General features: G+C 35.1%; 1 protein-coding gene across 1 annotated transcript; it reads left to right on the forward strand.

Moving 5' to 3' along the window:
• The first annotated feature begins 495 nt into the window (after positions 1 to 495).
• LOC126968370 (tonsoku-like protein) lies at positions 496 to 22,368 on the forward strand. Its single transcript, XM_050813358.1, has 14 exons — positions 496 to 594; positions 671 to 928; positions 1,636 to 1,798; positions 3,493 to 3,769; positions 5,507 to 5,660; positions 6,466 to 6,670; positions 7,305 to 7,494; positions 10,930 to 11,152; positions 14,896 to 15,008; positions 16,220 to 16,406; positions 16,698 to 18,030; positions 18,334 to 18,509; positions 18,992 to 19,697; positions 20,857 to 22,368. The coding sequence occupies exons 1-14, from the start codon at positions 582 to 584 to the stop codon at positions 21,200 to 21,202; spliced, it is 4,344 nt and encodes a 1,447-aa protein (XP_050669315.1). The 5' UTR covers positions 496 to 581; the 3' UTR covers positions 21,203 to 22,368.
• The last annotated feature ends 4,422 nt before the right edge of the window (positions 22,369 to 26,790 follow it).

The raw sequence follows: 26,790 nt of genomic DNA on the forward strand, positions 1-26,790 counted from the left end.
CTTCTGTGTCGATAGTATCATGATAGTTATCATTCCTTGATTGCGTCGATTCATCAGGTGTTTCTTGAATAACATGACTGTCCTGCACTAATCGAGCTAAGCGGCAATTCTAGACCGTTGATTGACATCCATCAGCAAGGCGAACCTAGGAGTTATCCGGATTTAAGTGCAGTGCTGTCAGTTCCTCAACGATTGGTTGATATTGATTGATGCCATTAAATTTACGCATTAGGACTTATTCTGATTCCGTCAACCAAGTTGGTATGGAAACGTTACGTACATTATAAAACTCCAAGGACTTTCTAACTAATAAATCATCAATAAATATAACGGGGCTTTTTCTTGTAATCGAGTATATTGAAAAATGACATAATTTTCTTTTATTGTATTTTAGTTTGAGCCACTGACCTCTGTTTGAGCTGATGGTCTTCTTACCAATGCTTTAATTAAATAAAACTGTCAGCTGTCAAATTGATTGATTTAAATTTGTGAATAATCTTGAACACCTGTGTAAATTACATAGTTATGAATTGTTTTGTAGTTTGTATATTTATGCAATGAATAAAAACAAATAAAGAAAAATGGAAGAAGAGAGTATGTACCAGTTATAATCTTCTGCATTATCCGACTCTTACACATAATATACTTTAATTTCGTGTTTTGTTTTTAGGATTATTAAGAAAAAAGAAAAAGTCTATGAATGGTAGCAATAGAAGATTATATGCAGAAGCGTGTAATGAATTAGCTGCATTTTATTATGAACATACTCGATATTCCGAAGCTCTTGAAGAATACAAAAATGAGGCGGCTGTTTATAAAGAGTTGGGACTACGTTTGGAATGGGGCACCTGTAATAGAATGATTGGGGAAATGTACATGTTTTTGGCGGAGTTCGATAAAGCTCTAAAGTATGAAGAGCGGCATTTAGGTAAAAATTAAATAATAAAAATAATTAATAGAATAAACACTTGTATCCCGAATTGCAGGTAGAAATTACAAAACTATAGCCACAGCCATACTTTCCAGACTCTTTCACTCTCATCAATCTTTCAAACTAGCCCATTTGAATATATCCTGGATCTGATTTCATGTCCCATCTGCACATTCTCACCTCTCTTCATTTCTGAAATATCAAAATCATGCAGAAGTGGGATGTTAGATGAACTGATATTTTGCTGATTTGCAAACTGTACACCATGAAGAGTGCAGCACCATCCATACAGAGTGCTCTGTTTTAATACTATAGCAGTTAACTTTTACTTTGAATAATATAACTGAATATTAATTTAGAATAATTTGTCACAGATAACTTATTCAACTGTTTGTTCTTTCTTTTTATGGAATAGGAGGACAAACGAGAGTACGGGTCACCTGTTGTTAAGTGATCACCGCCGCCCAAACTCTCTTGCAACACCAGAGGAATCACAGGAGCGTTGCTGGCCTTTAAGGAAGGTGTACGCGCTTTTTTGGAAGGTTCCCATGTCGTATCGTCCCGGAAACACCACACAAGGAAGATCATTCCACAGCTTTGTAGTACGTGGAAGAAAGCTCCTTGTTTGTTTCTCGACCACTCATCGGACTGTGTGACCCCTTTGTGTAACTATTACATATTTCAATGTTACTTATTTTGTTTAGCTGTAGCAAAAGAATTGAGCAACTTAGTAGAAGAACAAAGAGCAATGGCTACACTTGGGAGGATTTACCTTCTTCAAGGTCAGAGCTCAGAAGATGAAGAGTCAAAAACATCATTGACAGCAGCAGAAAAAGCATTCATGAAGGGCCTCATTCTCTGCGGAAAGTAAGTTAAGACATATTAATCTTTAATTACTTATAAAAAGATATAAATATCTAAAGCTATATCAGTACCGATTCAATCGTCATACAGTATGGATTTTGGATATATGAATAAAATGTAGCTACATACTTGTTATAGCATTTGCTGAGGATACAGAAAACATGAACGAAATCAGTGCATGACTTAGGTCAAAATGTAGACTTAATTTTTAGGGAATATGAATGTGCTTGGCCGTTCAAGTTGTTTCGCTAGATAGATTGGCACAATCTATAGATATGTAGCTTCTTTTAAAGTGTTACACACTTTTAGGGGTTTGAAATAATACCCGTTACTCAAAAAGCTATCTAACTTTAAATACTTAGTGCTTTTAAAAATATCCTAAAATCCATAAAACACTATGCACTAAGTGTTTAAAGGGTTTTTTGTTTATGTAATTAACAGATAATAATTGAAAACATATACACATATAAACATAGAAATAAACAATGAGTAGCACATCCATGCTTCTCAAGATTTTTTCTTCAGGATCATCCAAGAAATACCTTTTTAAAGTACATCCAATTAATAATTTGTTAAAACATTTGAATAACACAAAAATTTTTGAATCGTTACCTTGGCTTGTTGCTAAATAAGTATCAATAAACTATAATTGTGAAGTATTACCTATTAAACACTTATTTTTTTCATTTTTTTGAGTGTTCACTACTTCAGTTTATCGCGAGTTTGTAGGCTTCATGACTTTTCTCTATTACTTGTAGTTTCCGACTTGGCCTTTACAACCCGTCTCAAAAAATCACCCTGTATATTCTTTGATACAGGTGCATAAAACAAGATGCAAAAATTTAAAGTTCAGTTCAGTTATACCGAAAAAGAAGTGTTAGTAAAAATGAACATAGTGAATTTTTATTTCGTTGCAAATTATTAAACTATCAAAGGTGAAGCCGATGATTTGCGGACAGCGCACATTATTCCAGAGGTCAATGTACTTTGTCTGTACAGACTGTTTAATCATTACAACATTTATTTAAATAATTATATGTTTGAAAATTTCACTATTTCAATTTAAAGTTTTTAATTAAATAATTAATTTTGCAATACCATTGTGCATTAGTATTACTTATATTTTTATTTATTTGCAATGCATGCAATCCATAATGTATATCATTTAATAAAGAGTACAGGTTCAAAATAGTACATTAAATCTGTTTGATTTTTTTTTGGAATTGTATTTGTTTACACATAGATTCAAGTATGAAACTTGTTTTTCAAACGGCTTTCTTGAAATTCATTATTTTATTATTGAATTGAATCTAGATTTTTCTAAACAATTTAATAAAATTAGACAGATCAAGATATCTAAGATGACAAAATTTAATATTTACATACTCTTTTTGAAGATAACCCCTGTAAAGTAGAAATGAGGATGATTTGGTATCCTTACCAAGTAGTCCATGCTTACATTAATTATAGTTTCAAAATATTGTAATTTTTGTTATTCTTCATTCTATAAACTAATCTCTTTACTAATAAAAATGCTCTGCCCTTTGAGATTTGTTATTAAGAATTTACGATATGTTAGGATTGTATAGTTATATACTTTGATCGAGAAATCAGTATAAAATAATTTCTTAAAATATCTGGATAGTACTTTTATAATTGATGCCTATATTAAACTTGTAATTTTTCTTTCTTTTCAGATTAAGTGGAAAAATAAATAAAACAGAATTAATGGACATGAGAGCTAGACTGTTACTTAATATTGGTGTAGTACAAGAGCACCTTGGTCATTTAGACAAAGCAATAGATTGTATTAACAAAGCCATCACAATATGCTCTAACCAGGATCTGTTTGAGTTATTACACAACTGCTATACTACTCAAGCATTGCTGTACGATAACAAAACGAAAGACCATGCAAAGGCTTTAAGTTGTCTTAACAAGGCCCTTGAGGTTGCTAGTAGATTGGGAAACAAGGTATATATTATGTCAATATACAATTCCTAGTGTTATTGATTCACAGTTCATCAAGACACAATCATCACATTTTAAGGAATTTGTGTTTAAAGTTTTAAATATTAGTGTATTCCATACATGCGGGTTGGGCTACTAGGTCATGATGTAATTTAAAGAGTGACCGTAGGGCTGCCATATTTTGTCAGTCCGTTAATATGAATCACATGACCAGTTTTGTGTTCTTAACTGAATTTCGACATGATTGTAGTTTGGAACTTTTTCTGGAATAAAATCCAGTTGTTATTGACAGACATCAGTTGAATTAAGTGAGGAAGAGGAGGACTAAGTATGGATAACATGATGATAAGTGATTATCAAACTATCTTACAACACCAGAGTTATCACAAGTATATTGCCGAAATTTAAGTTTGTTGTATCAGATGTGTGCATATCATATAGAAAATTAGGCAGTGTCTACGTCGTTATGAACCTAAATAAATATAGCACTAGTGTTAAAGTTAATTTACTACCTACGGCATGCAGTATACAGATTGCATATACGAAGCAAGCAGTGTTTCATACAACTTATGTCGTACTGTCAGAGCGAGCGGATCGCTCTGAAACGCGTCCCGCGCGTTAATCGCCTCAGTTTGAACAGAGCTTGAGTGATTCTGGAAACACTATGCAATTAAGTTCATACCAAAGTTCGGCTTAAAATGGAAGAAAGTGCCTTACCCTACTGTGGAGGATTATAAGGAGAATTATAATTGAGTTGTTATTATTACTGTATGAAAATCATGCATTGATGATTCTTTGTAGTTCCAATAGTTTCTTTGTTGAACTCTTGAGAACTCCAGGCACTGAGCCAACTGAGTAATGTATGGTTTGTAAATCTTGGTATGTCTTGTTTGACTCTGAGGTTGTGGCTCCATCTACCGGATTTCCTTTACAGTTGATAACCTGCTCAACCCCAATAATTGCATATTAAGAAATTGGCTTGAGATGTCATTCTTTCAAACCTAAACAATGATGGAACCTGAGAGGTCACGGGTTTGAGTTTGCATCATTCATAAATTTTGGTTACTAATTTAATTTGTATAATTAATCCCATAAGTGAGGGTAATCATTTTCAAAATAACAAATTGTTTAAGTTTGTTCCAAGCTGTGAAAACTATTTGTTAGGAACTGTGTATGGGTGTTGTTCGAGAATCTGGATAAAAATGTTAATCAGTGTCCTCTCAGACAGGTGTTATGATGTGTCTGTGTCATTTATAAAGTAGGGTGTTGGAATGTGTTCTAACATAGGCCTTGCATATTCCGAACGAGGAACATAATAGTGCCTTTTTTGTCATAGTGTCTATGTGGTCTTCCCATTAAAGTGCATTTTGCAAGATTCATTTTAATGTGAATTGTGATGCATGATTATGATAGTGACTAGTTTGACCAGTTGACACCTTTATTTAAATCTGCTCGAAGTTTAATGTCTGTCATTGGGTTAACAAAATTGAGTTAACTCAATTTAGCTTAAATTAATTTAAGCTTTTGGGTTGGGTTTTATTCAATATATTTATTTCACAACATACTGCTTACAATTGCGTGAATTCTATTTTTTTTTAATGGAAGAGGAGAGAGAGTTGAATGTCCTATTCAATTGTATATTAATTAATATTCAATTGGATAAGTGATCACCGTCGCCCACATTCTCTTGCAACACTAGGAATCATAATTTTATATTGTTGCGGTTAAATTTTATTTTAGGCTTTGCTAATGTGTGGAACATTATCCTCCAAAGCTGAGATATTGTGTAAAATGTCAGACTACCAAAGTGCTAAACAAGTGCTGCATAAGGCATGGAAATTAAATACACCAGCTGATGAGGAAAGAGACAAAATTGAGACTAATCTCAAAGTTGGTGGGTACAATAATTGCATAATATAATATTAAGTTTTGAAAGGTAGACACAATTAACAATGGCACCATAGTGTGACATGGATGTACGCTAGTCAAGAGTTGTGCGCTATAATGGCGACATTAAATACACATACTGATTATAGAACTACTTGGCTGTAAGTAACCATAAAAAAAGCGGCCAATGAAGGGTTTCGTAGCAGCAAGTAACATAATATAAAAGTTATTTACTAATAATAACTTACTAGATCTCGTTCAAATCAATTTTTGGTGGAAGTTTAAGGTAGAAGTTACGGGGAGGGGGGGGTACACGTTTTATCACTTTGGTAGTGTCTCTCGCGCAAATTATTTGGTTTAGAAAAAAAAAAATAGAAACCTCAATATCTTTTGAAGACCTATCCATAGATACACGTATGGGTTTAATGAAAAAAAAATTTCGAGTTTCAGTTCGAACTAAGTACTTGACCCCCAAAAATTATTGTTTTTTTTTTTCTATTTTTTGTGTGAAAATCTTAATGCGCTTCACAGGATACATCTTACTTACTTACTAAGTTTCAACAGTATACTTATTATCAATAACTAAAATGTTTTGTTTTATTTTGATTTTTTGTAAACTTTAAAATATTTGCAATGAGTTTAAACAAAAATCAACAAATGGCAAAAAAGCCATTTACTCATCTTTAAGGAATTGTTGATTGTAAAATGTATCTGTAACTTTGTCATTCACAATATTATGTATAATTCTTTGACCTAAATGTATGAATGATACTTTATTTGTTCATATAAAATAATCTTTATTGTATTTACAGTTGCGGCAATGTGCTATACGGAAGATCTTTTAGTGTCCACTGACCCCTCTGATCATAACACATTTAAAAAGTTGTATGAAAAGCTTGGTGACGGTGCTTGTCATTTGAATAATTACTCAGGTGCAATAGAATATTACTTGAAAATGTTGGATCATGCGGAATTGGCTGGAGATTGCGGAAAGAAATTGATACCAATATATGTGAGGTATGCGAGTTTATGAAAAATATCTGTCTTTTATATCGAATTCAGGTAGGGATTAAACCTCAAACCAATGAGACTTGCCAATCAAGATGAAAGATTTTTTTTATTTATTAACAGTCTCGGATGCAAGCAAATCATTAAAGCTAAAATTTAAATTAAAAAAAAAAATAAGGTATATAATTCGTCCTAGATCACGACTACAAAATTTAACCACCCTTAATTTTTCTTATTATTTATTTTTAATAGCTATATTCTCAGATACAGATAGATGTGAAAAAATATTGCACATTGCTAAAAAATATTGCACAATGCTAAAAAATATTGCACAATGCTAAAAAATATTGTACAATGCTACGAGTAGGGATCAAACCTACCAGCTATTGGCTTAAGGAAGACATAACATATGCTTATTAGATGGGTCTCGTCAACCAAGATGATTTAGTTTAAATATTTATTAACAGTCTTGGATGCAATCTAGTCATTGAAGCCAAAAATAATTATTTATTTATCCTGTCATGTCATTGGTGTGTCCCACCAAATTATATGTCATTTTAATAATTAATTAAGGTATTTAATTCGTCCTAGGTTATGGCTATAAATTTTAATGACCCTTTAATTATCATATTTATTTTTTTAGTTTATATCAAACATACAAAGACATGGGATCATACAACGAAGCCCTACAATACTACTACAAAGAGTATGAACTCATTAAAGATGTTCCTAAGGAAGCATACCATACATTGTATCATATTGCACATGTGTCATATCTTGCTAAGAAACCATACAACCAAATTGAGAAGGCTTGTCTGGACGCAAGAAATGCTGTAAGTCAAAACTTTAGTATTTATTTACGCACTTAATATTATAAATTAATAGTGTCACCGTCAATAAAAATAGGATAGATTTATACCATAAATGATCCCTTGTAAATGGTAAAACTGTGAGTGAAAAGGGAGTAAAAATTTGTATGGGGAATCAATCTTCGGAATTTCTCCCGAAATTGTAAAAGGGTCTTCCATCCTGTTACACAATGGTTTCTCCTTAAAAAAAATTAAGATTTTTGACTGTCTTATAACGAAGTTCCAGTAAGCTCACAATAATATAATAATTGTATGTGTATACAAAAAACATTCTAAGCTGATTGTAGAAATTGAATTGTTCTCTACATTTGAGTCATTAATTTATAAATACAATTTTTAATATCCATAAAGGTGGATTATTATTGCAGTTGATATAAACATCAACACTCTTGCGTCTAGTAATGCAAGCAGTAGACTTTTAGATTTAGCAAAAAATAATAATCTACAACTCCATATACACAAACCAACCATGGGGAAAGTGTGTACACACCTCAATTATTGAGTTTTAGAGTAGACTCAAATAAAATAATTTTCACTCCTAAAATAATATTTAAAAGATGTTACAGTGCAGATAATATTGAAAAATTCATATATTGTTCGGAATCAGATATGAATTCGGCTTTTGATCAATTACGTAAAATGTTTTCTTCATTCTATAATTTGTGTTTTCCGATACTTAACATAAGAATTAAATTTAAACCATATATAAACTGGATATCAAAAGGCTCGAAGAAAGGCTGTATACCAAGAAATGGCTATGTTTTAAAGGTTAAATACATAATACAAAACAGAACAAATCTAATATATGAAATATAGTAAATTGTTTAAAAAATGTATAAATAGAACCAAAAAGAATAATAATCATAAATAAAATTGATGGTGATGAATTTCTGTGGTTTCGGGATCTACATACTGTTATGCCAACTAGATAAGTCTTGGAATTTGGTTGCCGAGCATCTTACCGGGTGCAGTTGTATATTTTACATAATTGTATCTGTAATATCATTACAATAGGTATATAATGTAATTATAAATATTTAAAAATACTAAGGGCCGATTTTTCAATCCTCAGATAAATCACCAGATAACTATCGAGAGAATAAAATTAACTTGCTTTTTTAAATTTTTCTAACGAATATTTATCTAACGATTAAAAGTTTTGAATTTTTCAATCGCTTTTTATCCAAAGAATAGTTGTCTGTGGTATTGTCGAAGCAACTTCACACTTCATACGTGCAAGCGAGATGGACGTATATATTATTTAACGCATAAGACAGAGAAAGGTCAAAGGATACTTCTATGACATTAGACATTTATCACAACAATTAATAACAACAAACCTCTAATTCACTCGTTTGTTTGTTCAGTTTATTTCAGTTTAAAATTGTTTTCATTGTTGTCGAGGAAATGGATTTCTTCTTCAATCGCGAAGTCGTCAATTGGGTTTTTGAAAAAAATTTTTTTTTGTGATAAATGGAAAGATTATATATTAGTTTTATAACAAAACTATTTTTTTTTTCGCAATAATTCAAAAGTTATTTCAAAATAAAAAAAAATTTTTGAATCCAGTACCGAAGACACGCCGACAACTCCCGAACAAACCCGAGCGCGTGTGACGTCATAATGTTAGTTTTCACTCATTGCAGTTGATAGAAAAATAATAAATACAGTGTTTTGATCTATTTAATTCTGTTGTCATTATTAAATATTTAAATTTATATTAAAAATGTCGAACCTCAAAAGTTATCGTTCTTGTTTTGTACCATTATGTAAGAATACTATAAAGGCAACTCCTGATAAAATGTTTTTAAATGTTCCCCAAGATGACAAACGTCGAAATAAATAAATAAAACACCATATAAAAGATTATTATTGCTTACAACATCAAAAAACTTAAATTTAATAGGAGTATAAATTACCTGCTGAAGCTGCACAGTCATGGCATTGAACATCCTGAATTTTTTTTGACTTTTCATTAATAGTTAAAGTAACTGAATAAGCTTTACTCCGAACTCGGTGTTCTGGACATACCCGTCCTTTCACAATACAAATATTATTTTTACGACTTAGTTGAACATAACCTATAGCTTTGTCGCCGTAACTCTCACGCGATGCTCTGCAATTTATGAAATAAATAATTATATTTAATGTAATGGAGAATAAATAATTAAATATTTTCATTTATTATATTATTTTTTAACAAACTTACCTTGATGCCTTGGCACCTCGAACTTCAGCAGAATTAAACCGAACGTCATTTTTAAAAAAATCGGTGATCATAAATATATCAACATCAGGAATATTATCAGACTTTGCCTTAATAAATCCTTTATCACACATAGCTAATCGAAACCAACTAACAACTCTTATTTTAGCAATAATTTTTTAATATTATTGTCTAGACACGTGTAATAGCCGTAAACGCTGTACTGTTATTAAATAGCTATAACATTATGACGTCACAACTATGGTGACCAATCATGGCGCGTTTATAGTCACGTGATTTTTATTTAAATTTCATCAATTTTTAATTGTTTATAATTAATTGAAAAAATTTTTTTTGAAGTTTTTTGCATTAAATATCAATATTATTAATAATAAAGTTTTAAAATACATAAAAAAATCAATTTTTTTTTTTTTTTCAAAAACCCAATTGTCTCAAAAATATCCATTATATTATAATTTCTACTATATTAGATAGATATAACATAAATTACGTGTGTAATCGTCAAAAGATGATAGTTATTAGATCTTTTGACATGAGCATAGATAATACACTTATAACTAGGGAATGACTTATCTACAAATATAGCCTAAAAAACTTAAAAACACGTCCAAATTATCCCAACGATAGCTCTTAACCGGTTCCTACAGGGGCCGATAAATATAATCACCCGATATAGTCTTAATTCGTTCGATAACTTCTATCTGCCTGTTGAAAAATTCGAAATTGTGCTATCCGTCGAATTTTTTATATCTAGTTGTTTAACTGAGGATTGAAAAATCGGCCCTTAGTTTGCTTAAAAATAAAGGGATAACCGCCCATATCCCGTTAATCCATCACACCACACCTATTCTCATGAACATTTTATAGAAGAGATTCTCAAATATCATTTAATGTTTGCAAAAAAATGGGTTATGGTGTAAAATGATATATCTGTTGATATTGATTTGAAAAATGAGTTCTTGCACTTCTTATTAACCTCAACCTTTGTGTAAGTGGTGGCAAATGGTGAAATGTATAACATTAGTATATTAGTTAGTATTTTACATATTTATTAAATGAACAAACATAATATTATTGATTGATACCTAGCTAAAGTCTAGCGTAGCAGATTTCAGTGGCCTTTCAAATTCCTTACAAGAATTATTAAAAAAAAAAATGTTTATGTGTTTAAGGCAAGAGATTGCGGTAACAGAAAATTTGAATCCAGAATTTTAAAAAATCTGTTGAAATACCAAGAAATGTATGGAGAGCTCGATTCTATGGAAGACACAAAGAGTGAACTCAGAGCATTATGTTGTGATAATGTGGACATGTCTGAGGATGAACAGAGTTCTGGGCCCGGTGATGAAGATACTACTAATATTGGCGATGAGATATGCCTCGAAGATCTCACTGGTAAATGTCTTTATAATAGAAAACACCTCATATTAACAAATAGTAAATATGTCAATTATTATCATTATACACAGTTTTTGCATCCCTGTATTTTAACACAGACTACTGTTGTCTGTAATGATAAATTATGTAGAGCAAATGTTAATATGGTTACACTTATTCGTATTTCGATTTGACTACGGCAAGAAAAGTTGACATCTTGAGTCCCACCCACCCATGATGAGTCGATTTCGATGTAAAAAAGAAATACGATTTTACGAAAGTGGAATTTGTACTTTTTCAACTAAAATTTTCTAGATCTTTTATATACTTATTGGACACCGTTTACAATTGCCTTCAAATGATGATTGTCTTCCTATAAACACGAGCATGTCATATCGGCAACATTGGCATGCCTCACTGCTTTTTTTGTACATAATATTTAAGGCATGAGGGCTATTCTATAGATGTGAAAGAAAAAGTAAAAAAAATATCAGTGCAGAAGGTTATCCATACAGTGGAATCAAAAGTAAAACTAATAAGGATAGCATAGAGATTTTGATATAGTTACCGTATGACACAAACAAAAACATATCATGTAGCTTCTATAAACACTTATAATGCTAAAAATACATTCTCACGTTTCACATTCGACAATTTTTGTCTATTTTTAACCTACAAGCAGTATGTTTATAATATACAAAAAACGAATAGCAGTGCTTATGATCTAGTAAACGAGACATTATGCCTCTAGAGCCTGCCTTAGGGTAATTTTTATAACCACCACGCATACGTATAGCCCCAAAAAATAATATGGCGCTGGCAATCTCGGATTTCAAAAATGATCCCAAATTCGTTCTCTGTACCCTTGAGAACCTCGGATACGATATCCATATTGTATAAAGCATAATTTTGCGCGGCGGCCATCTTGGAATTCAAAAATTAAAACTGTGCGGGATTTTTAAATCAGCTTTGTTAAATAACACAAAGTCGACAACCATACCCTATTATATTCTTAAAATAAATTTAATTAAAATTTGCACAAAAAATGTGACCAAATACTCTTTACCAGCCATGCCGCCGTTGCACATGAGGAATGACAAAAAAGAAAGCCGATCTCCTGTGCGCTCTTTTCGCCTCCAACTCGACTCTTGACGGCAACGGAAAAACACCGCCGACCATCCCGCGGTGTCAGAGCTTTATCCCTGAATTGCAGTTCAGACAGAAAACTGTTAGGCGAGCTCTGTTTTCGTTGGACGTAAGGAAGTCGAGCGGGCCGGATAGCATTTCTCCAATCGTGCTTAGAACGTGTGCCCCTGAGTTGACGCCGGTTCCGTCACTCCTATTCGTAGGCGTAGTCCCTGACTCATGGAAGTCAGCCCTTGTCCATGCGATCCAAAAAAAAGGAAACAGTTCGGATCCGGCAAACTAAAGGGCTATTGCTATTATCTCCTTGCTCTCCAAAATCATGGAGAGCATAATAAGCCGCCAGCTCTTGGTATACCTATAGGGTCACCAGTTGATCAACGACCGACAATACGGCTTTCGCCATTGTCGGTCGGCAGGTGATCTTCTGGTATACCTAACACATAGATGGGCGGCGGCTATTGAAAGCAAGGTGGAAGGCCTGGCAGTTAGCCTGGATATAGCGAAGGCCTTTGATCGTGTATGGTACAAAGCGCTCCTCTCAAAACTTCCGTCATTTGGGCTTTCCAAGAGCTTGTGCAAGTGGACCTCCAGCTTCCTCACTGGGCGCAGCATACAGGTCGTTGTCGATGGATATTGCTCGAACCCGAAGCCCGTGAATGCTGGAGTGCCCCAAGGCTGTGTGCTATCTCCCACGCTGTTTCTTCTGCATATCAATGATATGTTGGACACCTCCAACATACATTGCTATGCAGACGACAGCACTGGTGGTGCCGTATACACGGGCCGTGCAGGTCTCTCTCGGGAAATCGTCGACCAGCGCCGGGAGAAACTGTCTTCTATCGAGTCCTCTCTTGAGAAGGTCGCGGAATGGGGTAAATTGAATTACGCGTTTACCACAAAAAAAAACCCCATTTGTCGTATCACCGCTCATCGACAACACTTCCCTTAAAGCCTCGCCTAGTATCGGAATACTGGGTCTCGAAATCTCGAGCGATTCCCGATTTCGTGGCCATCTGGAGGGCAAAGCCAAATTGGCTTCGAAGAAACTAGGCGTCATTAATAGAGCACGGCAATACTTCAAGCCGGCCCACATTCTAGCGCTCTACAAAGCGCAGGTCCGGCCACACATGGAGTATTGGCTGTCATCTTTGGTCTGGCGCACCCCAGTATCAGCTCGATCCATTTGACCGCGTGCAACGTAGAGCAGTTTGAATTGTCGGGTACCCAGTGCGTAGAGATGTCGCTTCATTGTGTGTCTTCTACCGCATTTATCACGGGGAGTGTTCCGAAGAGCTGTTAAACCTGATTCCTGCCGCCGAATTCCACCTTCGCACGACTCGCCACGCCACAAGCTAGGATATCATCCCCACCATTTGGATGTGTGGCGGTCCTCCACAGTGCGGTTTTCAAGGAGCTTTCTTCCGCGTACTACAAAGCTGTGGAATGAACTTCCTTTGTGCGGTGTTTCCGGGACGTTACGACATGGGTACCTTCAAAAAAAGCGCGTAAACCTTCCTTAAAGGCCGGCAACGCTCCTGTGATTCCTCTGGTGTTGCAAGAGATTGTGGGCGGCGGTGATCACTTAACAACAGGTGACCCGTACGCTCGTTTGTCCTCCTATTCCATAAAAAAAATCCAACCTCATATATCTTTGGTTCATCTTGAGTTTATAAACTGATAGCTTTTAAACCTTACACAAAATAGTATGAAATAAATGAAAAAAAAAAATTCAAAACTACAATTTCATTTTATACTTCAATGGGATTTTTAAAGTAACACGGCGCGTTTTTGATGGACTCTAAGCTTTCTACGGAATTTTGCAGTTTTAACGATGTGTGAAGGTTCTATGTTATATGTTTGATTCGTTTAACCTCCAAAAAAAATAACGGGTTGCACTCCGGGAGTACCGGCAGAAGTGAAAACTTGAACATTAACGTTGGGAATGTTTTAATATTCTGGAATAGTTAGGGAATAACTTCGCACGAATTGCTTTATTTATCAGTATAAAAGTACTAACATTATGTCGTTAAATAAAATAAACTATTGCCCTATCGTACACAAAAATCACAATTTATATTACTTACATAAAAAAATTCAAAAAACTCAACATTCATCCAGGATTGCACAAACAAAATTTATGAAGGATGCGGGACTCGTACACGCGACCTCTCAGTGGAAGAGCACTCGCACGAAACGCCTCTCGCGGGTTCGAGTCCCGCATCGTTATAAATTTTATCGTTTGAAATTAATCTTAGAAGTGAGGGCTATCACTTTAAAAATTTACAAATTGTTTTCATCAACCGGTGGCTTACGAATTTTTGATCAGGTCACTAAGAAGTTTTTTTTTATGAAAATACCGGACGAGACTAGCAGGACGTTCAGCTGATGGTGACACGCCTTAGCCATTAAATGCAGTGCCGCTCAGAATTCTTGAAAAGCCCAAAAATTCTGAGCTGCACTACAATTGCGCTCGTCACCCTGAGACATAAGATGTTAAGTCTCATTTGCCCAGTAATTTCACTAGCTACGGTGCCCTTCAGACCGAAACACAGTAATGTTTAATGGTTGCAGTTTTAGAGAATGTTAAAAAAATAATTTTAATCCATAATATTTAGATCTGTCTGACACGAATGAGGAAGACACGACGAAGACAAAACGTGAGACACGCAGAAGAGGGAAAGGTTATACCATCAAGAAAAATATGAAAGGAGAGACGCAACTGCATGTTGTAAGTAATATTTTATTACGAAATTTCACCCGCATCATGTTGATATCTGGCATTTTACAACTGCATGTTTTGTAGGAAACTTTTTCCCCGCATAGTAGCTTCATGGAATCAATTGCCGGCTGTAGTATTCTCGAACTGATGCGACTCAGGAAGTTACATGCTTAGATCATACTCCCTACCCTAATTAAAGCCGGCAACGCATCTCTCGACCTCGCGTAATGCATATGTCCATAGGCTGGGCCTTTTTGCCCCCTCTTATATAGGTACCGAATGAAATTCATTTTTATGCAAAAAATGGAACTCCACAGAAGTAAATTAAAATTTATTATTTATTTCATAACTGTAAATTATGATAAGTAATAATAATTATAGATTACAAGAAAAGTGATATTTTCAAATAAAATAAATTTTAAATAATTAGTAAGGCTTGTCTCACTCCCCGTGTAGGTATCGAAATCGTAAGTAGGCGTGTGGCGGCCTCTACAGAGTAAGCCAGCCAGCAGGGACTCACGAGCTAGCAGTGACGCACGCGCGAGCTTTATTATTTGATATTTTAAAAATGGAGAAACATAAATAAAGCAAAGCATATTAATATAATCTCATTTCGATCCAAATTAAAAAAATTAAGCGTCTTTAAGACACTGAAATAGTCTAATTTAAAGTAATTATTACTATAATGAAATAACCATTCATGATATCTACCTATTTATTTCCTATATACTAAGTAGGTTTGATAGGTTTGACAACGAAAGAATATTGATTTAAAATTGCGATTACATAACTATTTATATATTATAGATAGAACTGTACATACCTATTTATTTTATAGAAAAAACTGAGCTTTTTCCATAAAATGGCCTTATACTAGGTAGGTACAGTTTTAGGTAAAGAAAACCCTAATGTCGTCAGAAGAGGAAAGAGTCACGCGATAGAAAGAGAGACAACTTCTTCCTATGTTGCATGAAGCTTACGCTCTATACCATTGATATTACTCGTGTAGCGTAACTTAACAGGTTTCATATTGAAAAACAAAAATGCAATTCCGCTTTTTAAAGATGAGCGCTTGGCACAGAGCGCAGTTATATAGTGAATTTTGTTTTTTTTTTTTCAAATAATGTAGCTTTAGTATACAGAAAATTAAATTAGATCCGCGCCAAAAATTTCAAGAAGAAGTATTATCTAGCTATAATTTGAATATTTATATCATACAGGCATGCATATCTGGAAATAAGCTGTTAGTAGAACGTCTCATAGCTCAGGGTCACCCAGTGAACGTCAGTGACAACGCGGGCTGGCTTCCGATCCACGAAGCCTGCATAAACGGACATATCGAAGTTGTTGATATATTGATTAACCACGGCGCTAATATCAATGACCGGGGAGGAGCTAACTGTGATGGTAAGATTATTTTCTCAATATATTGTTGATTCAAGACTCCTTTTTATCTTAAGATTCTGCTGCCTCTTAATTTGTCTGTCAGCGGACTGTATCTCATAAATCGTTATAGTAAGACAGCTGGACTTGGGACAGAGTGTTTTTTAATACACACCCTATAGTCGTTATGACAACAGATACCTAATAAAAATCAATATGGTGAATTTCAAAATGGCCGAAAAGCTTTCTTGTAAAACAATATATAAACTAAACTATTACTAACTAGTGACGATTTAACCCAAAGTAACATTTTAGGGATAACACCATTATATGATGCAGCAAGTAATGGTCACTTAGAAGTAGTACAATTATTGCTTAATAAGGGTGCAATACCTTCGCTAAAGACTGATTTTGGTGAAACGCCGCTTCGTGTCCTACAAAAATGGCGGACGAGTACAATATTGACAAAAGCCCAAGAAGTTCTGTATAACAATATTTGTAATAAAATACAAAATATGGGCAGTAATGCAGAGAATTTAAATATATCGAAATCTAGAACTCCAGTTAAAGACAATATTTATAAATCTCCTCCAAGTACATCTAAAATGTCCAGCAGTATAAAAGACTTAGTGTCGCCATGTAAAAGGAGGAATGTAATAGATGAAGATAGTGATACCGAAATGAATGTATCTCAAAATATAAGTCAAATTGCATTTCCCTCAGACGATTCAAATTCTGACGAGGAATACACAAAAGACGATAATATAAGAAATGTTAAGGAATACAGAAGTGCAATTTCTGCTTTAAGAAATAGAAGCTCAAATGGTTCTCCTACAGTTGAAAATACAAAGAAATCAAAATCTGCTTTATTACATCCCAGTGAAGTAGACGACGATTGGCTTGATGATGATCTAGGTAATATGAATAAGTGTAGAAAACGTAAACTGAGCGATCCGTTGAATTCAATACCTAAAAAAACAGCTATCGACAGTCTCAAAGACAGTATTGCCAATCTTAATAAAATTGAGCCACTGACTGACAATGCCATGCACGTAAATAAGTCTAAAAATAAAATTAGAGAAGCGATTAACATCAGCGAAAATAGTTCAGATTCGGATTACTTCCAATGTGATGAAAACTTGTGTCCAAAAGATGCAGAATCAATGAAAAGTATTATGAAGGAATTTAATTTTAAACCGAAAGATACAAGAGAAAGTATGAAGAAAAGATGTAAAAGACAAACATCTCTATTACGCGCTGGCTTTCAAAGAAAAATAGATTCCGACCAATCAAGTAGAAGCGGTAGCGATACAGAGTTAACTGAGAAAAACATTTCAAAACGATCACAGTCCCCATTTGGTTATACACGAAAACATTCAAGTGAAAAGTTTGGTCGCGCTAATTCGAATGAAGCTTTTAATTTCGTACAGCAAGTTAGTCCTAATATTGTGCAGCCGATGAATGTAATACAACCAATAAAAATTGTACAATCGAAGAACGGTAAACCTGTACAGACTCAGATATTGCCACCAACAGCGGTGAAAGTAAAAGTTGAAGATAAAGTGTTGTTGATATCGTTAAAATTAGACACTATTAATAAATTGACAATCAGCTGGCTGGTTGAAGAAGTCAAATCGCGATATTACAAGTACGTCATAACTCTATATTTCTTTGTTAAATGATAATTTCCTAAATCCATTAAAGGCTCTTATTAAGTTTACCATGGAACTAATAAAAAAGGTTAAGATTTATATTTTAGCAATAGTTAAAAATACAACTTACATCACTGAGGAATCTGACACCTGAGTGAGGTCGATATTCATTCTAAAGTCCTTGCCACATATCTGATCAGTGGTGTGTTAAAATCAATTAATATCTAAAACTATTCTAAAACATTTAAACCTCGTTTATTCCTCTAGTTTGACTAAGTCTAAGACTTTATTAATTTCAGACTGACAGGTATCAGGCCAATATTCAGTTTGATGACGTCAGACGGAGCTATACTTTCAGAAGATGATCCACTTAGTTTGGTTCTGAGTTCGCCAGAACTTAACACATGTATTAGCAACTGGAAGTCTTCACCGGCTGAGGAAAGATATCTTGAGTGCTGTGATGCACTTTCTATATGTAAGTCTAAAGATATGTTAATTATAATATAAAATAGGTGAACACCTTTATTTTTTTGTATTTGATTTATATTTTCCATATAGTTAAAAGATCACCAACTATCAGGTGATGGACACTTGTTTGTTTTTCGCATTCCATAAAAAACAAATCCCACTGGAGCTAAAAAGTTTCGAATTAAAGCGAGTATAGAATGCTCCAATCAATAGATACTGTAAGAAAAATTCTTTGAGCAGTTTGCTGGCTGCAAGTATGCAAACATTTTTGTGTTTTGGCTTAAAGGGCTCTGTAGCTAGTGAAATAACTCGTCTACCTAGTCTAACCATTTAATGTCTTAAGGCACCATCAGAGCAGTTCATTGACGCACCCGCGGGTCGATCACTTACCATCTCAAACGATTTACTCGTGTCGTTATTATTAAAAACTGCTACAATCTGACAAATATTATAACCTAAAGATTTTGTGTGTTTTCTCTTTTGTTGCAGCTCCTTCAGAAGAAATACAACAAGCGGTGGGGCGTAGTCATACCACACGTCGATTGGCTTTAGGGTCACAAACATTACCTCCTTCTCAGCTCCGGCCACTATTCCGCGCCCTCACACACCAAACTCATATTACAGCCATCATGATAGCTAACAACAACATAGGAAATAATGGAATCAAATATCTAACAGAAAGTATTTGCACCATGAAACACCTAACTCTACTCGATGTAAGAAATAATAATATAACAGGTGACGGAGTAAAGTTGTTTCTCAATTGCTTTGAAAGAACTAATAGACTAGTTAGTTCTATTGAAGATATTGATTTCAGTGATAATCCAATAGGAAATGATGGATTTAAACATGTCTTAAAATTAAGTCAACATTTAAGACTTAAAGTATTAAAACTAAACAGATGCAGTGTAACTGATAGTGCAGCTTCAGACATGAATGCTACTCAAATCAATTTTGATACTTTGGAGGTTTTTGATATTAGCAATAATGACATTAAACAAGTGATAGTGAGTAATCTTACGACAGTTTTAAATCCAAATGTGCTGTGTGAGTTGGATTTAGATAATATTGGTGTCGAGGGAAGTGTGGTTAGTTGTTTGTCCAGTTTTATGGATACAGCAAAGGAGTTAAAAATAAGAAGATTTAGCCTGTCTAATTGTAAATTAGCTGACGGACAGTTTATGAGGATCTATAGGTATGTATTGATTTTATCTTAGACAATTTTATAAGGTCATTTTTTTAAAACCCTCATTTTCGTTACATTCTTCTAAACTTGTAAAATATCTCGGAATTGAAATTTCCGCTTAATTATTTCAATACGTAAAAAATTATGTGGTGTCATGGGACACCAGGTAGGAACGAAGTTCCTTTGGCTGATGTAGAATCGACAAAAAGAGGGAGAAAGAGAAAGGTATTATACACTACTCGCTTGTGTATGCGACTGTCGCGCCTGCGCACGTCTCATTTAACGGTTTTCTTCCACGCACTTTTCCACGGATTTTTTCTTACGGTTTTACTATCACATTTTTTTCAGTTCGGTCGCGCAGCAAAATCCCTATCCCCTCCAAGCCTGCCGTAAGGAACTTCGTTCCAATAGGCGTCACTTTTCGATAACTTAACTCGGACACCGACCAATCCTGGCGGTGTACGGTGTGGTATAGTTTTGTGTGGTAGGTAATAGTTTTGCCTTCCTAAAATTACTAAGCGGCCGTGTAAATCGTGTGTATGTGTGGATTCTGACGCTCTTGTATGAAGTTAAAGTACTGTTCTATTACTGTATAGTACCTAGATGTCCATTTTACATTGACATTATAGCACCTGAATTAGCAATAATATTTAACGAATGCATAGAACTGATGAGGGTGTGCTACCTGACCTCATGAAATACAGCAAAGTTATACCTATGTTTAAATCGGGCACCTAATTTCTTGGAACTAATTCTAGTAGCCTTCCTAAGATACATAATACCTTTAAGGGTAAATGTATACACTTTTGTAATAAAGTCCTAGCCACTGTTCAGGCGTTATGTATAAATAAATTTAAATGTTTTATTAAAAAATGGCGCTGTCGTGAATCCTATTACTCCACAGCTGAATATCTAAGTGATCGGACAGCCTGGGACTTGATTATGATTATTTTATAGCAATAGCAATGACAGTACAATATTGTATATTTTTATTAAAAAGAGCGCAATAAGAGAATGCTGGGAGAGTTTCTTGCACCGCTTCTTCTCAGAGCGCCATTTGTTTCTGAAGCGATAGTAATATTTAGTATATTAGAAATGATATCTTTGCTTTGGTGAAAGGCGTGATTGATTTTACTATTACTTAAACTAAATCAAAAATATGTTGCAGATGTCTCGGTCGTGCCAAGAATCTACAAACAATTACTCTGAAACACAATTTGCTAACATTTATAACATTGAAGAAGCTCCTTCAACGACAACCTACAGTACCACAAATAAACCTGCAGGGCTGCCATAACATATTCAAATACTCACCAGATTCCGACTTCCAAGTATGGCTCCCCGCTGTTGACTTCGGGCCTTGTATTCCTGAAATTAATGTGACACCAGTTTCAAACACGGATGCGGAGCGGGAAAGTTTTAAGTGTTTCTCTAAAACTTGGCTGAACTGTTTCAAAGGTCGCGGTATGATAGAACATTGTGATGAAGGAGTGATCAAGTTTACAGCTAGGTGATCTATCGACTGATTGGCATTTTTATAATTAGTTAAATTTTTTATTACTTTGTATGATACATATGTAGTGTAAATACTTAAGGTATAACATGAGTAAGGCATAAAATATTTTGGGTATATGTTCGGTCTAACTTTTGCTGATAGAAAACTCAATAAGATTTGATGGAATATTTGCTGAAGATTGTATGCATTAAGACCACTATGATATCCAAGAATTTGTACAAAATACATGTGCTGCAATTGTAAATGGTGTGTCGCGCTTCCGTTTTTATGCTTGTTTTCCTGGGAGTAATTTCCTTTAGAGTGGCTGGCACATTTTGACCTTAAATAAGTCATATTAAAATTAAATTTATATATCCAATGAAATATATTCATTGGATATATAAATTTAATATGAGTATCAACCAGCCAAGTCTGTCCTAAACCCCATAATATCACCTAAACTACCTACTTGTTAACTACTATATGTTATTACTACATATTACTTATGTCATTTTTTTAAAGTACCTACCTGTTATCGTCTTTTTTAAAAGTACCTACATATTATGGCATTTATATAGTTATTATGGTGTAGCGGTTCTATTAGGGGTAGGTATTAAGAATCAATATTTTTAGAGCATTTTGTTAGTATTTACTTAACCATTATACCAGTGTACTTGGATAAAACAGTTCGGTTCGTTTTTCTTTATATTTAAAGATTTGGAGCTAAAATTCTAGCGAGATCTGTTTTCACCAGGTTCGCTCTGAGCTCTGGCCCGCTTAATCCAAATCGCGACCTCGTTATGTGCGCACGCCTCAATAAAGAAAACAAAAAAAATCGTTATTATGTGTAAGAAGACAGTGTTACCGTAATGAAGGTCAATGTAAGACTGACACCAGCTTAAGACGACGACGAAAACGGAAATGATACGAATTACGAGATCAGTGCTCACATTTTTATTTATTTTATATTTATGTTATATTAACAATACTTGGCGGCCATCTTGGACATTCAGTTGGTTATTACAACTACAGTATTTTACAATATCTACACCAAAATTGTAAACTATATTTTTCTTAAAGATACTCAAACCATAAATAACGTAAATATAGAAGTATAAGTATAACTATATTAGGTAAATTTTTTATCATAATATGTAAGTATCTATAAGTTTTACAACAATAAAATAATAATTCTACAAAACTAAAACATCTTTTTATGAAGTATTAACGAATGTGCAACACAAAGCAAACGATCTGGAGGTAGTTTTCCGTAATTTTCAGTATGACTTAAGAAAGTATAATATTTCTCAGTTGTGGTGAACGTTAATTTCAACGAACTAAACAACCCTGATTACATTGCGCTCCTCTGCTTGTAGAGTAAGATACAAACATTTTATCGCAAATGACAGAATATTTGACACTAGTCACTACTCATAAGGTGTCATTTTTTTATGGAAGAAGGAGGACAAACGAGCAAGATAAATTGGACAAGGTTCAATGTTCCCCATTCCGCAACCTTCTTGATAATGCTGTCGAGGTTGATACTTTGATGCTATGTAGATAGCAAGTCTTTTGTGGGACGATGTATATGCTTTTACAACAGGATCCCAGAAAATGTTCAAAACAAAAGTTTTACGTTATTCAAAAGATTTGTTAAATAACGTTTGTGTGGTAAAGGTTACTATAACATAAATGACTTTCTTAATGATACTACAGATTTTGAATGGAGCGACCGCCCTCAGGCTATTAAATAATAAGTTTAATTGTACATTGTTACTTTGTAAATGTTACTTTAATTGTAAAACATATTTTTGATAAAAAAAAGCCCGCTGAGTCTGTTGCGCCCATTCTTCTCAAGCCTGAGGCATTCATTTTGGAATGGGTGGTAGGTTTTTTTGACTTTCAATTAGTGATTTCACATCGTATTTTGAATAAAAATATTTGAATTTGAATATTATTCTTATTAACAGTGAGGAAAGTAGCACAAACTTGAGTCGTCTGGGGGTTTCATTGGACAAAGTTCATTTTACCCCATTCCGAGACCTTGGCAAGTCAAAGTCAAGTAATCTTTATTCAATTAGGCATAAAATAAGCAATAAATTTTGAATCCTCACTATAAAAATTTTTATTGAATTACTGAATCTACCATTTGTTTGGAAAAAGTAAAGCACGTGATAAGAACATACAAGAAACACAACGGCCACTCTTTTCAATCAATAGAGTATTTTACAACTGCTGTAATATACAAAATAAATTAGTTTTACGGTGCTGCATTCAAACGAAATGAACTTTGCTCAGGTTGTAACTCGAAGCCGCGTCACGGAGACTTTTCTGTCGCAAAGTTACTTCTGCTAGATCATAGGTCTACCTACCAACTTCACGACTGGCCATACCACTGTCAGTCTTTCTTTAATACTCAGTAGGTATTCTAAGACAAAATAAACAAATAAAATCAACAATTTTTTTTGTGCCCATTATTTATTGTCTGTGTTATACCTAAAATTTAAAATGAGGAGAGTTGAAGCAGTCTGTTTCAAATTTCCTTAGTAAGAAAAAACGATCAAATTTTTACTTAAACCACAATCAAGAAGTACATACACAGAAATCAATTGCATATACACATTAAATCTTTAGTTAATGAGCACGCAGAACTCAAAAACCGACTACGTCACCGTCACGAATTGACACGTCAGCCCGAGGGAAGTGATTGAAAAGCGATGTTACCAACATGCTTACGGCTATCGCTTTCCAGAAATCGTTAGGTACTGTTTCAAATGCGGTCTCCCCGACCTACTAACTGAGGGTAAATGAAAAAGGTAAGGGTAACTAAGTAAGTAACTATAAAAGGGAAATATATACGCAAATTAAATTACAGCTGTATGTTTATAAAAAGATGAAGATGTCTTATTGTATAATTACTTCAGAAAACTCACAGCTAGGTACATATTAATATATAATTAAACAGAAAGCTATTTACAAGTTTACACAAATAAAAATAAAGTTTTAATGTGTATAGTTGCATTTAATATATTGCATAACCTACATTTACATTATATTAATTAAAAGTTTTTGTTTAACTGCCGTCTAAATTGAAGTGGTGCTGTCTTGAATACGTCAAGGTCGTATTCATTATTAAGTTATTATGCTCATTAGAAAGTTTGCATGCTTTGCCCTGTACTTCCCCGGGGCGTAAAAATAATAGGGTAGACCCAGGCCCAAGGGTCGAAAGTTTTTTTGAAAGTGGGAGAGTCACGCTGCCGTCTTTTGACGTAAGCACAATCGGGCCAGACTCGTCCGGGTTACTTACCACATTCGCACAGAATACCGGCGTAAAGTAGTGGCCTAGTGCCACTATGTTTCGCATAGGTTAGTGTCGAGGACCGGAGGCTATCACCCCCCCCTCACCCCTAACAAAATATGAGAGCGGTTCTTCAAAAGATATTACCCCAGGAAGGTACCGGCTCTACAAAAGCCAGAGAATTCCTCCCCGAGCTTTCTCGCTCGGGCTGCCCCTCGTATTCTGGGGAGGGCACAGTCACAGGACAAACAGGGCAGCAATACCACGGCACCCCGCTCCACGCTTAATGTGGACTTTTGTAACATCAGGGGAATTCACTCCAATTTAAACGCCGTCCTCCACCATCTTGAGACGGCGCAGCCGGCCTTGTGTTTCCTTACGGAGACGCAGATATCTCGACCTAGCGATACGTCATATTTAACGTACCTCGGGCACTAAATTGAGCATAATTTATAGCCTCATCGCCGCCGTCTTGGCTATTTTGAGGGTAGGGACCTGTCTACTCTCTGGCTCCGCGTAGATTTAGAAGACCGCGTCCGCATCTATGCGTGTGTCTACAGGTCCCATAGTGGTAACGCAAAAACGGGTCACCTCATGGGCTGCATTCAAGCGGCATTTGATGACGTGCTTGCACAGATCCCCTCCGCTGAAATCGTAGTCTTGGGTGATTTCAACGGGCCCAATGCCGAATGGCTTGGACCACGTACCACAGACTACGCAGGGCGATCTGTGCATAATTTTGCATTGGCGTATGGTCTGTCCCAATTGGTTGAGTCGCCAACGCGGCGCTGTGGACAGCTTTGATCGTGTATGGTACAAGGCGCTCCTCTCAAAACTTCCGTCATTTGGGCTTCCCGAGAGCTTGTGTAAGTGGACCTCCAGCTTCCTCACTGGGCGCAGCATACTGGTCGTTGTCGACGGATATTGCTCGAACCCGAAGCCCGTGAAATCTGGAGTGCCCCAAGGCTGTGTGCTATCTCCCACGCTGTTTCTTCTGCATATTAATGATATGTTGGACACCTCCAACATATATTGCTATGCAGACGACAGCACTGGTGGTGCCGTATACACGGGCCATGCAGGTCTCTCTCGGGAAATCGTCGACCAGTACCGGGAGAAACTTGTGTCTTCTATCGAGTCCTCTCTCGAGAAGGTCGCGGAATGGGGTAAATTGAACCTTGTCCAATTTAACCCCCAGAAGACTCAAGTTTGCGCGTTTACCACTAAAAAAACCCCATTTGTCGTATCACCGCTCTTCGAGAACACTTCTCTTAAAGCCGCGCCTAGTATCGGAATACTGGGTCTCGAAATCTCGAGCGATTGCCAATTCCGTGGCCATCTGGAGGGCAAAGCCAAATTGGCTTCGAAGAAACTGGGCGTCATAAATAGAGCACGGCAATACTTCAAGCTGGCCCATAATCTAGCGCTCTACAAAGCGCAGTTCCGGCCACACATGGTGTATTGCTGTCATCTTTGGTCTGGTGCACCCCAGTATCAGGTCGATCCATTTGACCGCGTGCAACGCAGAGCTGCTCGAATTGTCGGGGACCCAGTGCTCTGTGAACGGCTGGATCACTTGACGTTGCGTAGAGACCTCGCTTCATTGTCTGTCTTCTACCACATTTATCACGGGGAGTGTTCCGAAGAGCTGTTTAACCTGATTCCTGCCGCCGAATTCCACCTTCGCACGACACGCCACAAGTTAGGATATCATCCTCACCATTTGGATGTGTGGCGGTCCTCCAAAATGCGGTTTTCAAGGAGCTTTCTTCCTCGTACTACAAAGCTGTGGTATGAGCTTCCTTGTGCGGTGTTTCTGGGACGATACGACATGGGTACTTTAAAAAAAAAGCACGAATACCTTCCTTAAAGGCTGGCAACGCTCTTCTGATTCCTCTGGTGTTGCAAGACAAGGGACTGAGTATAATATTTACTAGTTATGGACATGGTTCAGTCTATTCACTATTGATACTTGATATTGTAATTTAATTTGTATATATTTTAGCACTTCTACTGAGGTAAATTTTAATAATTATATATTATCTATAGGTAAATGTGTTACCTGCATTACGTATGTAAATACAGTAGTTTAATATATTTTAGTATTATTGTAATTATTTTTATATATAGTTAAAGAGGTAGACAATAGTTTAGTTTTAGGTACTAAGTAGTATAGCTAAATAGTTATTAGTAGCATATAATAGTATCGTAGCAATTTAGTAAATAATAAATTGTTATTTGTTATATTCATATCTCGTATATTTTATATCGACATTCGACATGACATTGACTTGAAACATGACAGTGAA

This window comes from Leptidea sinapis, chromosome 1, assembly GCF_905404315.1.
Source record: "Leptidea sinapis chromosome 1, ilLepSina1.1, whole genome shotgun sequence".
Lineage (NCBI taxonomy): Eukaryota > Metazoa > Arthropoda > Insecta > Lepidoptera > Pieridae > Leptidea > Leptidea sinapis.